Below are 18,058 nucleotides of genomic sequence, written 5' to 3'. Positions count from 1 at the left end.
CACACACACACACACACACACACACACACACACACAGAAAGAGAGAGAGAGTCTAATAGTCTAATGTAGTCTAATATCACCTGACTAAAAGTTATTTTTGCTCATGATCAACAGCAACTGATGGAGTCTCAACATAAACACAACCATCTGTCTTTGTCTCCATCTATTGGCGACATGTTGTCAATGGTGAATGGTGAGATTTCTAAAAACGAATGTTACAGCCAAATATTCAGTGTTTAGCACATGTTGGTGTGACACTGATATTGTTTGAATAGCATAGTCCTGCCATCACGCTGCTTCCGCACGGAAGTGCTTGTAGCTACTCGGTTGCTATGGCAGCAAACTGTTGCTCTCGAGACGACACTGCTCTCTAGGTCGAAGCGAAATTAGCTAATGCCAAGTGTTTACGAAGGACTTGTGGTAAGAAAGGAAGTGGAGTTTGAGCAAGCTGTTTCAATGCTTCTGTCCAGTTGTAGCCTTTTATCATACGTTTCTTTCATGTAGAGCCTACTGCTCACCTTTCTGACGTCCAGTTGTGCCACCTAGCACCATTGACTGCTAACTAGCTCTATAGACGAACTCATTTTAGCCAAGCTACATTTTGACATTTCAGTTATATTGAATGCAAAGTCAACATCTACAATCACACAAGTGTCTCTCATCCAAACAAGTGGTATTTGTGTGTTGGCCTCACAGTCGTGAATCGGAAAATCTCCCCATTTCACACCATTTAAGTCAATATAGCCGCCAATCAATGAGTTGTCAGTCAGTCATTGTCTATGGAGCAGCTGCAGGATTTGTCCTTTAACGGCATCATGACCACAGCCTGTCTCTGTTATGATCTGTTTAAGTTTTCAGTATGACAGATGTAACATTAAATTAAGGCCTAGACATTGAGGTTCCTGTCCTCTAGTCTTTTTTGTGTCTCATGCAGATGGAGGCCTCCTCACCCAGCAGAGTTGGCGGAGGACTGTGGAACAACCCCAGGGCCACCCAGTACAGCAAGGAGACCCAGGACATGCTGAGATGTGAGATGATGCACTTGTTGATATTCTGGTTGGATGGTTGGGTGTAAATAGGAAACACGCATAAAGGAGTTGATGGTGTGTGTGTGTGTGTGTGTGTGTGTGTGTGTGTGTGTGTGTGTGTACGTACAAGTGTTTGAAATTGTAATCAATCCCTCTCCTTGTCCTCAGTAATGATGCAGGAATCAAGGCTCACCAACCTCCAGAGAAAAAAAATCAATGAATGCCTCAAGAGTAAGTCTGAGACGTTTGGGTGAGAGGCTGGGGGAGCAGTATAGTGATCATATGTGGGATCGTTGTGAATATATTGTAATTGCAAAAAATTCCATATCATATTATGGCTCAAGGGTAATATGATAATAGGGTGAATCTTGTGTTTTCTGTCCCTACATTGGACGGTCTGCTCACATTTGCAGTGCACCAGTTGAAATAATTTCTCAGTGAGCATTGAATTGACTTAACCCATTTCAATTATTTAACATTACATTTTCTTTTGCCACATTAAAAGCTTTTTTTTGTTTGTTTTTCTACTTTTCCCCCTCAGACGGAGCAGCTTTACCTTTGACCACTGACCCCACAGCATCAGCTCCCCCTCCTCAGCCTAAGACCAGTAAACCTGTCCAGAAACGCCTGCTGGGCAAGCCTCAGAGACGCAGTGCTGAATCCTGTCGTTCTGGGAACAGCTACATGAGAGAAAAGTTCTGTCCTGGTCCCACAAGTATGTTCTTCTAGCTGACACCATTATTAATTCTGTATTTATGTGCTTTGACAGCCCTATATTGTAAGCGATGGCAGTATACTGCAGGTTATTTGTCACTAAATCTGGAATTTTTTAAATTTTCTCCATCCCTTTTTTTACCGTTTGACCCTAGGAGACTTGGACAAAGAGAAAAGGAGGCTTCAGAGTATTATGGCAACAGGACAAGAAGAGCCCACAGCTGCGTCTTTCAAAAGCATTCCTGCATGTCAGAACACAGGAGCAGCAGAGGAGAGAGACCGGTATCAGGAAGGTGCGGCTGACTGCACAGAAACAGATGATGTACCATGGACAAGTTGTACTATCTGCTGTAACAGAGAGGAAATATTCCCAGAAAACATTTGAATTCAGATGTTGTCTCTGTGAGAGTGAAATGTTGCAATCTAAGTATATCCAGCACCCTTTGAATAAGTCTAATATTAACCTGATTGTTTCATTTGTAGTTGTGGATGAGATAGAGGAGAGGATGCAGTTCCTGGCAGATATGGCCTCTCTGGGCAAGGAGAAGCAGTACATCAACATTATCAACACAGAGATATCACAGGTAAACAAACAATGGTTTACATAGTGACTCAAATTGACCTGCTTTGTGTGGTTTTGATAAAGCTTTTAGTAACACAGGTGTTTCAAATTCATTGTTTTATAGTTATGAATGTTTTGCGTGATGATGCTCACAGACAGGACAATAGCAACATAGAGATCTTTAAAACTGTTCAAAGCAGTTGCTCTTAAACCTGTGCTGCGTCATGGCTCCACTCACAGAGAATCCGAGAACTGGAGGTGTTGGACGAGACCTGCTCTCACAAGAAGGATGCAGTGACATCTGAGAGGAAAGGAGAGGCTGCAGAACAGGCAGCCGAAAACATGAACTTGTAAGACGGGAGAAGACTCGCTGCCACTGACTGAACTCTTGGAAACAACCTGGAAAATGTGTGGTGAAAGCAATTGATCTGTACACCATGAAATATTTACATTAAGTTATTTTATTCCTCTGCCTTCCAGTGTCAATATTTTTCATGATCCCGCTGCTCTTTCAGGACAGCATGTATCTGACGCAAACGTGACGCTACGAAAGCCCTTGGTTTCAGCTGGACAGGAGGACAGGCACAGAGCAGAAACACAGACACAACAGATTACCATTTGAAATGGAGGACAGACAGACAGACAGGCTAAAGGACAGAACAGAATGAGTAAACATACTGACATTCACAGAACAAATGACAGCTCGTCCACATTTGCAGTTAAATAAATGGCACTCGTACAAACAATATTAACATGTTTTTTTCCTATCCACTTTTAAGGCAAAACATGGAACCACACAGAAAGGCAGAGTAAAATATAAATTAATGATTGCATATTCAGGTTTTCTCCAATGGTTAAAACTGTTATAAACTAGTGTCTTGCTACAGCTGTTAAAACACTGTATATCTGCCTTTTCTAATAGTCATTATTGCATGTATGACCTTTCATATGAATAAACATTCTAACAGACGTGTGACCTTAAACGCTTTCTATAATGCTGACACCTCACATTATCTTAATCTATCTGATTTGGAGTCTCCCACTTTGTCTCGAGTCACACCCCCATAAATACTGTATCTACGTTCGTCCACGTCTTTGATGATATGCATTTACAGACACGACACCATTGCAAAACTAGCAAACCATAAACAAGGGAACCACAAACAATCATAAGATAGCAGCTAGAAGAACCTCGGTCTCCATTGTTGAGCGTTTCATGGGTAGATGCTGTAAAATTTAAAGCAGAGTTCATCTTAGAAAACTTTTTCCTTTCACTCGTACCACAGGATCAAACCAGACGTGACATGAAACCTTGTCAAAGTTGGGGAGTCGGGTATTGAAGGAGTGTAAGTCAGGAAAAACATTAAAAATCTCTATCAGGGACCAACTGACATCAATCAAAGTAAACCGACCAATCACACCTTTGCTGAGCCTTGATAAAGGCCTACAGGCCAGAGATGCTGGCCAATGCAATGACAGTGAAACAACACAGAACACATCAGTCATTTAGAAAGCCACTGCACACCTCATGAGAGATCTTACAAACAGGACAGTTCTTGAAGCGGTTGAGTTGCTCTACAGTCTCTTTAAAACACAAAGCAGTCAGTGATGTAAGATGTGAGCAGGGAGTGGATTCTGGGTTGCATGTAAAGTCATTAATGACAGTTAAAGGAGACCTCATCTTATTTCTTGATGTGTTCTTCTCACATCCTTTGTTATCTTCCTTGGTCTTGTTAAAATGGCCTCATATCCTCTTGGAGGAGAACGTGTCCTTTCTATGGCGTCTTCTCCTTGCGGGGGCTCTTGCCTGGTTCTGCTTTATGGCTCAGTCTCTTGAGAACTTTAATGGGTTTGAACTTTCCCCCTTTTTTCTTCTGTTGCTGCTGCTGCTCACTGTCTGGATCCTTATGGAAGTCTGAAGAGGAGGAAAAGAGTGAGAGCAAATGTACATTTTACATTACATCTAGAATGTTTAACCTGCTACAAATGCACCTTTCTCCTCATCCTACCTTTTTTCTTCAGCATGGCTCCGATAAGTTTATCCTCCTCCTCTTCCCTGTGACAGAATGACTGTTAGACTGCTGGCAGTTGTAAAGTATCACTGATAAAGACACTCTGGGTCAGTGCAGACCCATTGATTACCTCTGCCTGTCCTGGTCCATGCTGTTGACAATTTGGTTGCGCTGCTCAATGATGGTCACCAGCTCAGCCATTAGCTCCTGCTCCCGACTCTTGTCCTCCTCGGTCCAGTCTTTCTCTGAGAGAGGAAGAGGTGATAATGCATGATTTCATCTGGGTTTCTTTCACTTGTATTACTTTTGAATTACTGAAGCAACAGCAGAGCATCTGTAAACAAAACCATACATGCAAATCCTAGGTTTTATTGAACCCTTGTGCAAATACTGTGTGTATTAAGTGTGGGCGGTCGTAGTTTCCTGCTGTAGCCTGAGTTGCGCATTCCAAACCAACCCATGCAGGCAGTGGATTTGTCTGTGAGGATCATGGCCAAACACACCTGGTTTGTTGAGAAGACACCTCAGCTCATACTCCACATCGGCTTGCCTCTCTTCCAGGTTCTGCTGCTTCGCACTGCAGTGAGGAAGGTTCACACATGATGTTGCACACCCGTAGCCTCCAATTTACTTCTTTTAAATGTCTTTTTGTAAATTCTTCATGTAAAATTATGTCTCAATATGAAAGGCCGCAACACAGAAAACGTCTCATCTTGCCCAAAAAAATGCTTGAATTTTCCTCAACTCAGGAAACTGGCTCATTACTTACACTGAACACTTACTTGCACTGTCGGTTATGAACAACTCAAAGGGGAAGGCCTGATTGGCTTTAAACCCTAAGATCCTCTCACACGGCCCTTGCTGCAGTCTAGTACTTACGTGTAGACCAGCTCAGCTTCCCGTCGTACTAACAGGTGTTTCTCGTGGATGAGCGTGAACCAGTCCACCAACAGGTGCTCCTCGTCTTCATCTGAAAACACAAAAGAGGAGCACAGAGATACATTTGCTATCTTTCTATTATGATGTTTTAGGCTCTTCTCTTTACTCGCTATTTTCTCTAGGGGATCATTTATTTTATAATCTATGCTTTTCTAAGCTATTTCAGCTGGAGCAGCCATTTCAGCAAAGTGTGATGTGTTACCGTTAGGGTTGTCCCTCAGCTTCTTCTCCAGCTCCACTCCCCTCTGCTCCAGTTCATCCAGCTGCTTCTCCAGCTGACCCATCTCCCCGTGGATGTCCTCTACTGGGATGTACTGATCTGACTGCACCTGGATGGATGTTTGGATCATCAGAGTACTTATTCTTCTGTTTGACACAGAAGGTGAGACATCCTTCTGTGTCACAAATCAAATCACAAATTCCTAATCGGAACTATTTTATTAGGATCAAAAATTAATAGAATAAAATAGCCAGCTGGATTTAAATGAATGCCTTTGGAAAGTTCTGCATGTCCCCTTTAGGTTTTGTACCTTGCGTTTGATAAGAGGGAAGCCATGGCCGGGGGCCGGGGGTCTGGCAGGACGAGGGCCTTTTGGTGGTCTGGTTTTGGATTTAGCAGGAGAGGGAGAAGCTTTCCTGTTGAAAGGGTTCTCCTTACAGATCCGCTAAAAGGAGGAAAAGAGATAGAGCTGGAATATAACGTGCACAGTGTATTGCTTCATATCACTTTATTTCTTAGTGGTTCTATTACCTTATTGTGTGATTGGGTGTTTCCTGAGGCCAATGGGCTGGGGGTTGTTGGGGGTCGTGGTGGAGGGGCTCCAGTCCCTTTGGCCCCCAAGCTGCGACCTGTCTGTGGGGTGGCTGGAGCTGAGCTGGCATTTGACGGCATGGGAGAAGGGTAGGGGCTTAGGGAGGGATGAGGCAGACGCTCATTGGAGGAGGAGGAAGGGGAGGCCGCAGAGTCGCACGGTGAACAGATGGAAGGCTCTGAGACACTCTTGGTGAAGGCGTGTTGCTGGTCCCTGCTGGCACTGCCAGCCAGCGGGGGCTGGGAGGAGCTGTGGTCTGAGCCAGAGGACAAACTCTCTGTGCTGAGAGCTGGAGAGGGAGAGCAAGAGGAGGGCTGAGAGTGAGGGAGAACTGAGGAGGAGAGAAGGTGTGGTAAAAAACCAAAGAGAGCAGAAATGAAACAGGAACCAAAGAAGTTGGGACAGATTGAAACGGAGAGAGGATGTGGGAAAGAACAAAAAACAATGAACGTTTGTATACAATACCCCACACACAGTCCTCCAGCCTCACTGTTCCAGTTCAACTTACATCAACGTTAATAATAATAAAACGCAGCTTAAAAGGCTTTACAAAAGAGAAATGATATGCACCAAGTGATTCACATAAAACAAAGACATGAAAAGGCATAAAAAATAGGATACATAATGAGATGTGAAAATGAGATCTAACGTAAGATGGAGAATGGGACACACTTGATATCAATAGTAACAAAAGTTGAAAAATAAGGTTGAAAATAGAAACCGAATAATGTTGAAAGGTTTGTTTCATAGCTACTTGAAGTACAAAAGAGAAAGTTAAGGGTATGAATCTGATTGTAGAGACAATGCCAGTGAAGCAGATTATCATGGGGCTGAGACATCTGAGAAACCCAAAACAAAGTATTGAAAACATGTATGTGTGCTGCATTGCTATGGAAAAAGAACACACTGATGAACTCAGCAGATATGAAGGATCTGGTCAACCGTGGACGGCTAATGTAGTGGATGACAGAAGGCTGTAGAAATACCAGATCACAAGAGATCAAAAACACTCCACAGGATGTGGCTGACTAATTGGAAAACAGTCAAAAGACCAGAGTCCATCAACAGAACCTCAGCCGGTTACCACAAGATGTAGAGCCTCAAGAATGCAAAGGCCAGATTACAGCCAGGAAACAGAGACAGTGGAACAAATATTAAGAATCAGAGAAGACACAAGCTCGAACACAAGCCAACGTATCAACGTTCACTGGATAAAAGAACCTTTAGGCCAAAAACCTCCATGTTCTGAACTGACCTTGGTTACCTGCAGGTGGTTGTGGAGCACGAGGTGCTGGCCGTTTCTTGCTCTTAGCATTCCCGGGGCTGGCAGAGCGCGACGAGCTTCCCCCACTAGGGGGAGTGTCAGCACCTGTCGTGTCTGCTGCCCGAGTGATGCTGTACCATGGGTGACTAGCCGCAACTGTGGGTGGAATCGCACTTCCTTCGCTTCCTCCTACTTCCTCTAACTCATTTTCATCATCGTCGTCGTCCTCGTCAAACGGGTTGGAGGGCGGAGGAGGCGTGTTGGGTCTGGAGCCCTCCCCTTTGAGAGAGGACAGAGAGCCTGTATTGGGAGGTGTTGCCAGGCCAGCGGGGGGAGGGGCAGGGGCTTTCTTCTTCTTGGGTTCTGATTGCACCAGGGCGAGCCAAGGTGGGTCTTTGGGTTTATGGGTGCCACTGGACAGGCTGGACAGTGAGATACACAGACAGGGATGAAGGGGTCACAGAGGGAAAGGCAACGAACTACAGCCAAATGAAGGCGTGAAGGGGCAAACCGCTACAAAACGAGACTGTGATGATGTGATTCAGGCAGATGAAATGGTGACAATGGACAGAGAAAGAGATATTTGAGAGGAGTTCAGCTACCTTCCAGGAGACTGTGATCGTTCCCGAGGTTTGGGAGGAGTCGGAGGCTTCTGGTTTTCACCTGTGATTTCAAGTAAAATGTGAGGATGAATATCAGCAGATCTTATTTTCATGTGTAATCATTTATATTGTGCAGTGAACACGCACCAACTGTACCGTCTGCTGTACGGAGGAGCCGAACCCGAGGGGCAGGGCGAGGAGGAGGGGTGCGTTCAGAAACCCGACGGGGAGCCGGTACTGGCCGACTGGCACCCTCATGATGAATGACAGGTGTAGAAGGGAGGTTCCCATTAGTCGTTATTTCGGCTGGTGTTGTAGTATCTTTGTCTTTCTCCTCCTCCTCTTTCTCCTCTATCTCTTCATCGCTCTCATCAAAAGGGTTAGGAGGAGAAGAAGAACGGGGTATCTCCTCTGTTTTTCCACTGCCATCCATGTCTTTTGCTTTTTCCAAAGAGTCTGCTTGATTTGCTGGAGCAGCAGTGACTGTGACCGAGTCATTGGTAGGCATGTCGGTATCATTTGTTTGGTTTACTGGAGAAGGAGTCTTTGCCTGGTCCCTCTCAGAGGGCGAGGTGTGAGGAACCGTGCTGCGACCAATCCTGGCCGACTGAACTACCACTGGTCTTTTACTAAGATCTGGCCGGCCGTTCTGGTTGGCTGAAGTATGCCTTGAAATGTGATGTGTACAGACCAGCGCCCCAGAGTTGCTTCCAAATTTGTAGGATCCAGGAAGCAAAGTGCTGTGACACTCTATGCACCTGAGACAACAATGACACAGGACGACAGGAAGATTTTCAACAGGTCAAATCCTTAAGATTTCCATAAAATCTAATCTGGTGTTTGACACTTTTTATCACCAGCCTTTTGTCAGTAACAGCCAAACAATGTATTTACACCCTATAACTACCTGTCTGTATAGTAGCTTTCATTGTTAGTGGCAGGGCCCACCACCTCTGAGGCATTTCAAATTGCTTTCCTTCACATGAGAAGTTTATGTAAGATAATGCAAACTGAACGTTTGTTACTGCTGATATGTCACATTAAAAAGATCCACCTAGTGAAACATGGGTAGTGATTCTCATGGAAAAAGCCAATTCTTTATCAAAACACTCTGAGCTTGTGTGGCTGCCTACTCTGCCAATAGATCAACAAGTCGCTCTTTTGTAAACTGTGGTATTAAATCGCACTTGCTGCTAGCTACTTACCACAGGTGCTGCCAAATCAACCAGGACTAAAGTCTTAAGGATTATCACTTTAGCAAACTCAAGAGCATCTTGCACTGTCAGAAATATTATGGCTATGAAACACGTCAACAGGGGGCGTAGCTGCAGTTGCAGTACCTGAAGCAGTTGCGATGGTAGAGCTTGCCGTCCACCAGAAACCTCTGCACCAGGTGGACATGTTTCTGGCAGGCGGCGCAGGTGCTGCTCAGTGTGCTGCCCTTGACCGCTGCGAGCGCTTCCACACCTATCTGCACGGGCTGGCTCGGCTAGCGCAAGCGACCGGGACGTTGTTCGCAGGGAGGGGTCAGGGAGAAGACGTCAGGGGAAGGGGGGAAGATGGAGAGTAATGGGGGAGGGGGAGATCAGACACGGAGTCAGGATTTCAGGATGTGGATTGTGCATTTTGTTCAGCTAGCTACATCTGCTTGGTTACTGCAACATCTACTGCTCATGGATTCATGTGGTTCACTACTGCATTTCTTTTTCAGTTTAAAACATCATGTAAATGATTCAAATAAATAAGAAAAAAAGTTTTATTAGTAACAAAATCCAAACAGCTTGGGTTAGTGCCCCTGGGAGTCACATATTTTAGATATGACTGATATATAAGATTGATATTTTGCTTTTAGGCAATTCATTTTCGTTTTTTGTTTTTTTTGCTTTTTCTTTGTGTTAAGTAAAAAGGGGGTTAGCAGCAGCATATTCCAAAACTTGGCACACAGAGTTAGGATAGTACTATAGTTAGTCATTAATGTAAAAAGAGAGGTTAAAAGGTTAAAAAAAGACTGACCTAACTGTTTAGCTTTCACCTCCTAACCTACCCCCACCCCCATCCTACTGTCTAGGCTGAGGACCAGAGAGTGGAGGGGGGATCAGATGTGAGGAGGAAGAAGAGCAGGAAGAGGAGGGAGTGGAATGGATTTCCATCTGAAGGGGGGGTGGAAGTTGAGGAAAAAGATGGCAGTACATGGAAGTATGGAGGAAAGAAGGTGAAGGCATGCGAAAGAAAAAAGAGACAGGATACAGAGGCTATCTTTATAGACTCCACCTCTGTTGCTTTGCTCTTCCCCTGCTGTGCAACACAAAGCCCATACAAGGAAGTGGTAATTACAAAATCCTTCTGTGGATAGTGTACATTGTTGTACTGCAATGGCAGGATGGGATTTGTATTGTACAGATCTGATGACCTAATACCCGGACATAGCACATGCAGAATTATGCTTAGATAATCCATGGCTTCAGATACACACCAATATACTACCAGAGAATATGTGAGGTTTCAGTCTGCTTATCCGGGCCTCCAAAGAACACCATTAACAGAGTATTACTTAAAAAAATACAGCTTGTTAACATGCAGCTTCAGTAGAGTATCATGCAGGAATAATGTAATTCAGTGACGTAGTTTTTATACGTATTAAACAACATCAGAATCAACACATGCACAGGGTGACATTGCTTATCTCCGCGCCTTCTCCTGGTGCCAAGTCTCGTTCTTACCTCAGACTCAACCACTTTGTCTTCCAAAGGGGTCGGGGGCCTTTTTTGGGCTGGCTCATTATGACCGACAGGACTCAGCCTTTTCATGCAAGGGGGGTTTGCTGTGGAAAAGAAAGTCATTAGTTAATGATATAAACTAACTATGCAAGCTGATGTCATACCCAAGAGTTACACAAGTTGCTCCATCTGAAGATTTGCACAGGTTGGACAGTTTTTATGGTTTTTTATGAGTGAAATCCAACTGAATTTACTGTACGCACCTTGAGACTTGTTGTTGAAGAAGTTGTAGTACTGAGAGACATATGTGATGATGCTGAGACGGTCAGGCACTTTCATGGACACCATGTCCTCTGGGTCCAAAAGGGCTGGAATCCCCAGCTGTGTCTCTGCCACTTCAAATGCCTACGATGAAACAGATGCAGAAAATGGAGAGGAAAGGTTAGAGGGAGGAGATAGATGATGCACGTCTGTGAGAAGCTGAGACGGTGCAAGCAGTGTGTTAACATGCAGGCCAGTGATGAATTCTAATAATAATAATTACTGCCAACTACAACAAAAGACAGCCATCTGATTATTCTGACTGTCTTCTGCTCCCTATTATTAACATGTAAACTGATTTTAAAAAGCTGCATGTCTTGTCCAATGTATGAAAAACACAACTTCGAATGGAAGTTGTGGCACAAGAAATGTCAATGACTTGTATCTGATATGATGAAGCTAAAACTATTTGCACGGCTCAATCCCACTTGGGGTGAGTGAGAAAGTATGTTTCGTTCAGGAAGTCAAGTTACGGTTTATCATGAAAATGTTTCACTCAAACTAAACCCTTAATCTGGGTATGCACCAGTTATTTGTCTCAATGTGAACATGCAAAAACAAAGGAAAGAATGATGTCCTCAGATGCTTGGCATAGTCCACCAAACAGCACATATTTGATGCCTTGAATAATCTAACACTGCTGACAAAACAGCAGCCATTTGCTCATAATATAATGTTTTGTCCTTTGAGGATAACCGTCAGTGTAATGAAAAATTCCACGAAAGAAATGAGAGCGGGTAAGGTTACATAACACGGATACAACCGCTGGCAGTCATGCAACACTGAGATAATCCAGTCCACAAATGCAATCCAAGGGCAAAGTGGAAGTAAAGCCAAATTAATCAAAATGCACTGTACTGCGCTGAGCAAATAATACCTGGTTTACAGTTTAAATTGTTAACTCTTCCTAGTTCAAACTAAATATTCTCCTGAGATTTATCTAAAATGAATTTGCCATTACGACCCAGGTGGTATCAGTGACCTTTATAACAACCCCATCAAGGTTAAATATTGAGGACTCCCCTCCCAGTCAGAACAGAAGTCCCTTGAATGAGAATGAAAAAGTCCAGTTACCCTTGATTGAACCCTCCTTGGATAACCATGACCCGGCTGACTGAGAACCTTCACAGACATATTACTGATTCACTGCACAGCCTCGTTTCACAGCAGTACCGGCCAAAACAGCCTGATTATCCTAATTGAAAATGCCAGTAGGTCCATTTTGTACAAACCTATTTTAAGTGAAATGCTGATGTTTTGACTAACGGTCCAGATGAGTCCTGTAGTTCAAAACTAAAAAAAATATATAAATAATTCTCCAAAACATGAAAAAAGATGATAGAAATTTACTGAAATTTGAACTGCTCATTATGTTTAGTAAGAGGTGTTATGCCCCTGCAGTTTACCATTATGGGCCAATAAAGAAAATGTTCATCTAAAACCGTTTCTTGTTAAGGTTCGGATATGCCCTGTTCAAGGGATGGACAGCACTAATTTTGGTAGATTTTAACAAATGCTTTATACTCGTGATGCGACTATGTGGCCTGTGCCACACACTCAACCTCTGTAGCACCACGTATAGCACTGTAATAACGTGATTTGCACAATGTAGGATGCATGTACAATGCATTTTACACATTGTGCAAGAGTGAGAATAAACATGAGCGACAGAATGTGAGCAGGTGGAGGGAACTAAAAAGAACACTTTCATTAACTTTACTTACAACTAACGTAATGCATTTCAGAGTCATTCTATATGTAACAGTAATAAATGTAAGTCTGTGAACGCTGAGAACAAGAGATCAACCTGTGACAGTCGTCATTTTGAACAGGGTCAAATATGGATGACTTGTGAGTAGACACTAGTGTGGTTGTCCTGTAAGACAGGGGTATTAGAGAAGAAGATCTCAGAGAGACAACCATGAACAAATAAGGCATGATCACACGATCTGGCTCCTTAATAAAATCTGAATTAGGTTTGCGTGCTTTCCACATTTACATTCACAGATTTCTCACTCAGGCTTCAGCCTTATGGATACAGTGAATGACTTGCTTTGTATAAAACAAACTCAAATGACAGCCAGCACACTGAGAGTTTATTCTGGTGTTACCACCAACTACCTCACTTTCCCTGAAAGCTGTTGGATAAAAAGAATGTAAACAGCAGTGAAGAGCTGCCAAAGCTTAGCTCAGACTCAAAACGAGGAGACTCCCTTTTCATCCCTCAATGTTCTGTTGGCTTACAGACGATGTGGAAAAACCCAACGAGGGAAATATGATTTCAAAAATTCTTCACTGGTTTCAATCCACAGACTCACAATAGGCTGCACATTCAGCACTTTTGCACTTGAAATCCTCTTTACATGGTCTCTCCACAGGCTTATGTCAGGAACTTTTTTGTGATCCTGAATGCTCTGGTTTCCTCCCTCTCTCTCTGTTTGCCAACAGGCTCCATCAGGATTAAGTAATGCTTCTCTCCACACGTACAGTCAGCTACACTGAAGTCACACCCACCACGGTTGCATGCAATCGTAAGGCTTAACCATGCTATGGCTGAACGAAGCACACATGGTAACAGATGCAAAGCCTGAAGCTAAATGATACATATGAATTATTTCTTAAGTGATTTAACCCTCCCTTCACGAAATCGTCATACAAAATGGAGACACCATGGCACACAAGAGCATACGAGCGTTAAAACCACTAAGATTGGGTGATACATTCAAATTTTCTGACCAGCCCCACGTTTTCCTTATTGAACTGGAAAGTATATTTGCACACCTTCTGAATTCAAGTTTCTCTCTTTTACCAAACTAAGATGAGTTTAACTGCCTTGTCAACTCATTATAAACTTGCTTTATTCAGACTTAAACAAAACTGTCTTGGTGTCTCTTTCCACTGTTCCAGCCATCACCAACTCCAGTTTGGCCAAAGCAAACCCTAAATTCACAGAGTTAGAAGTGAAAATATTTTAGCTCTATACATTTCATTCATGAAAACTGTAAAATTGACTCACCAGCCTGTTGTTCTCGTAGACATTCTCTTTGGACAGCGAGCCAAAGTCTCTGGAATGACAAGACAGAAAATGTTTAACTTTGAAACAAGATAAGGCTCAGTGTACAGTTCCAGTATACAGCCTCCAACAACTGCAAATTATAGTATCTCCTTTCACATCAAGACTCTCGCAGACGACCATAAAGAAGTACTGTAACTGTCAAAGCCATGCTGATACAGGATGGCACTGTATTTAGCTTGCTGACCTTTTTCCACTTCTGTTATGAACCATCAAGAATCTATTATTGGCTTGACAGCATGACAGGCAAGCATGGTGAACAGTTAAGCCTCCCAACTACAGCGGCTGACAAGTGGTCCCAAACCACACATTAATGATGCCTGATGTGAAAAACGGCCAGGACAAAAGGAAAGAAGTGGCTGTATCAAACAGGAGTGATGGGCTGATAATTACAAGGCTCTGCTCTGAAATGCCTACAGCGAGGAACTCAAGCCAGAGCTCTCACCAGTAAACATCCTGCAGTAAAACTGGAAAATGTCTGAGGTGTTCTGAGATGAAAGTGTGTGTGCACAAGAACGCGTATGTTTACACAACTTTGTGGTAGTAGGACAACAGTGAGGCAGAAAAAAAAAACACTGTGACCTTGGAAAAGAGTTTGTGGACCATGTGGAACTCTCAAGACGGCAAAGCCCTGTGAATGAGCTCCGTGTTGGAGCCACACAAAGTGACCTCTGTTCTCTCTAATCTAGTTCCCATAGTGACACACACTGAGCAGCAGCTATAATGTCAAGATCATGTCAAAACAAGTCCACTGTGTCACACAGCCAGATAGAAGTGCAGCGACTTCAAATCATTCCCCAAACAGTCGTAGAACAGACAGCACCGGCAGACAGCGACATGAGCGATGAAGCACGGTGTGTGATCTGAATCTATTCAAGTGTGACTCAGAGTCCCACTCAGAAGTTTATTTTGGGAAAGAGGACTGCTGAGGACTGGTGTGCCAGTTTTTCAAAATCCACAAGATCAAAACCTGAGCGAACCAGTATATCTGCTAAATCTGGTTCCATCTGACTTGACAAGTTTGTGCTAGACCACACAGGACTGGGATTTAGTGACATCATAACAGTCAGAAATGTTACATAATCAGTGATTTGGTAGAGGAGTAGGTAGGTGAGACAAAACAAGTGCACTATGGAGACAAATGTCAACACAGAAAGGACATGAAAAACCTCAGAAGTAGAAGCACAAAGAGGATGTTACTGTTTGTGATATTGCTTGCTAAAAGTTGAACATTAGCTGCGTATATGAACACAATTTATCAAAGTTTGACTGCACTGTCCCATGCACTTTCTTTAACGAGGCCATGGCTGATCTCTTGCAGCCAGATCTACTCCCTTTCCAGTGGGTTGATTGACAGTTGGTCTAAGCTGAAATTCAGATGAGGCCATTTGTTGTACTAACGTCTTTCCTGTACATCAGTTTGCATGTATTTAGATGAGAATACACTGGCTGCAGAGTGCAGGGCAGCCCTACAACGGCCTGGCCCAACATTAGAGCTAAATGCAGTTTGACAGGCAAAGGTCTCAGCTGCAGATTAGCCTGACGGACTGTCTGTCTGGATCAGAGCGAGTTTGGTTGGGCCACTGCAGCTTTACAGAGGACTGAACAGAGAGGCATGCTGGGACACAAATTGAAGAGGCAGAGCTCGAAAGCTGGGTGTTTAGGATTTGCCTCCTCTCTTACTTTCAGCTTTACTGCTGTGCTGTGTTTGCGGATACATTCCACATCACTGACTCGTCCTTCAGTGACTGGTCCAGTGAATGTTTGCTCGACTGCCATCCAAGCATAGTCCAATTTGCTCACAAACGTCTGGACCACCTGAGAGGTTAGCAGCACGAGCACGATGCTTATTGTCTGAAATCATTCCATCACACCGCAGTTTGTCCTCCAAGACAAAGGGGGGACATCACATGTCATTAGTGGATTCTTTTACACAACCCTACTTCAACAATAAGGGTTGTTGCCTTGACAGAATCAAACCAGTAATGCTGATGTCAGTCATCAACACCACTATCCAGAGATGCATGTCCAATGTGAGTCATAGCAGAGATTCTGTGAATTTTTGCTGCTGTATGAATCAAATGATTCACCAATGCTGATACACAAGTCCTAGAAACAGTATCAGTGACAAACATGATGACCCTCTTGTATGGGAGATGAACGTACTGGGAGGCTGATCATCACTAAATGGAATATTCTTCGTCTCTCTGGTGTGTTTGAGCAAACGCAGGTCAAACTCACTTATGAACTGCAAGTGAATGAATGAGTCAGAGATGTTCTGTTTGATCGCTGCCAAAACAATGGCAAGTCTCGACTTCCTCATCTCCATATCAAGTCATTTTTAGGCACACTGATACTGCGGTTGTGTTTAGTGGTAACTTCTGTACTGTGTGTGTGCGTGTGTGTGCGTGCGTGTGTGAAATGCAGAGAAGAGGGGTGTGTGTTGTTACAGACAGGGCATGGTCCGTCAGCATGAGTTAATTACAGCACACTGGCCTCTCTCTCTACAATGTTCAGAAGAATATTTTGGCTGTTGGTTTTGGCTATAAAACATTATTGAAACATACAGTGTTGACGAATATAACATAAATGACATGGCTCTGTTTTTTATGTTTAAAAAAGTTATCTAACCACTTGTAATATCATATCCAGTCGTGCTAAACTACTTAAAAACATATTCCAAAGAGAAACCATTCTAGTCTTTGTTGACAGGAGCTTTGCATAATCCCAGTCCTTAAAAACTTGCTCTGTGTTTGTATCCTGGATGGATTAACATACTAGTTATTACAGTACTTGAAAACAATTTAAAGACAACAGTAAGTCGCCTGTCTGTCCACCTTTCACTGAAGCCAGCAAATCCTGTCATCACAATAAGCTTCGTTACCGTTACCTTCACTATCTCAGACAGTTTTCACATACGTACACTGTAAATTGACTTAATTAACATCAATGTTACATTATTTGACGTAGAGCTACTTACATTAACTCTGGTCTGTAGCGATGTATTATGGCACAAAACGCCAAACCGTCCCGAAAGGACGTTGACATGTCCCTTATTTCCACATCGCGGTAGCTCTCACACTGTATCCGACACCACTCCTGGAGAGCCTTCAGAGATCCCATGACACTGGTATCACAGAAATCCAAGTATCCTTGTCAAATAAAATCGAGAGGTTTCGTCCCAGGTGTGACAGGACACAACACCGAGTCTTTTCTCCAGTCATAAACGAGTCATCGGCAGCGTTTCAGTGAAGGGGCGACAGCCAGGCAACACCCGATACATTCATCCACAGCCAGTGAGTCACGTTAAAAACTAGCATGGCGAGCTAGCTGTTAGCTAACTTTTGCAACAACAAAATGCATTATGCCCTCACTATATCTCCTGTGCCGAGTTATTCAGATAGCCATAACTGCATCTGAACTGGCACTGTGATCGGAATAACAGGGTTAAAAACACATCTGATTTCCAGAGTTGATGACGGTATTTTGCCAACAAAGTTCCTGACGTAGTCAACTTAGCTAACTCGCTAAGGTGGGTACGTTAGCCTGCTGCTAGCCGAACGCTATGTCTGCAGTTTGCAGGTTTGCTTCTTTGTGGGGAAGCGCTGGTAGGGTGGGGATTATCTTTGGCAGTTTCGGCCGATGATATCGTTTCCGTCGAAGCAGAGGTGACAGTTTCCTCCTTGAGATGGACCACTACATGTTTTTTGTTTGTTGGTGCAGTGACTGCAACGGCTGATAAAACGATGAATAAAACGTCCGTCCCGCGCGCTGCTCGTGACGCCCGATTGACGACAACGAAATTGACGCACACTGAAAAAACACTCTAACGGTTGATTAAAGCAGCCCAGCGCGGGTGCTCAGCCATCCTAGGCACACTGATTGAAGCGTTGGCAACTTGCCTGCTTTCCCACTCAATGTCACGTTGTTGTTCTACTTGCCCAACTGGTGGAGTCGCTACAGAGTCGCTCCCTCAAGGTTTATCCACGCGATATGTTACAAAATCACGCGATA

General features: G+C 43.6%; 2 protein-coding genes across 6 annotated transcripts; one reads left to right on the top strand and one right to left on the bottom strand.

Annotated features, from left to right (window-relative positions):
* The first annotated feature begins 317 nt into the window (after positions 1 to 317).
* Positions 318 to 2,776, top strand: c2h22orf23 (chromosome 2 C22orf23 homolog). Its single transcript, XM_070977088.1, has 7 exons — positions 318 to 420; positions 935 to 1,028; positions 1,197 to 1,259; positions 1,570 to 1,743; positions 1,898 to 2,035; positions 2,226 to 2,326; positions 2,545 to 2,776. Exons 1-7 carry the CDS (start codon positions 394 to 396, stop codon positions 2,656 to 2,658), a joined length of 711 nt encoding a protein of 236 aa, XP_070833189.1. The 5' UTR covers positions 318 to 393; the 3' UTR covers positions 2,659 to 2,776.
* Positions 2,750 to 17,991, bottom strand: micall1a (MICAL-like 1a). Of its 5 annotated transcripts, none has more exons than XM_070977038.1 (16): positions 17,025 to 17,991; positions 13,988 to 14,036; positions 10,914 to 11,055; positions 10,654 to 10,754; positions 9,274 to 9,422; positions 8,081 to 8,691; positions 7,934 to 7,994; positions 7,323 to 7,753; positions 6,007 to 6,398; positions 5,786 to 5,920; positions 5,458 to 5,584; positions 5,196 to 5,286; positions 4,820 to 4,893; positions 4,447 to 4,561; positions 4,314 to 4,360; positions 2,750 to 4,219 (listed from the first exon to the last, which is right to left on the bottom strand). In XM_070977038.1, the coding sequence occupies exons 1-16, from the start codon at positions 17,165 to 17,167 to the stop codon at positions 4,080 to 4,082; spliced, it is 2,808 nt and encodes a 935-aa protein (XP_070833139.1). In that variant the 5' UTR covers positions 17,168 to 17,991; the 3' UTR covers positions 2,750 to 4,079. The 5 variants fall into 5 exon arrangements, with proteins under 5 accessions (XP_070833139.1, XP_070833166.1, XP_070833157.1 ...); XM_070977065.1 differs by having other exon boundaries at positions 6,007 to 6,356; XM_070977056.1 differs by having other exon boundaries at positions 7,332 to 7,753.
* Between the last annotated feature and the right edge of the window lie 67 nt (positions 17,992 to 18,058).

The sequence above is a fragment of the Chaetodon trifascialis genome, chromosome 2, assembly GCF_039877785.1.
Source record: "Chaetodon trifascialis isolate fChaTrf1 chromosome 2, fChaTrf1.hap1, whole genome shotgun sequence".
Taxonomy (NCBI): domain Eukaryota; kingdom Metazoa; phylum Chordata; class Actinopteri; order Chaetodontiformes; family Chaetodontidae; genus Chaetodon; species Chaetodon trifascialis.
The sequence above is the reverse complement of the archived record's forward strand: the minus strand, read 5'-3'. Positions and strand labels throughout refer to the sequence as shown.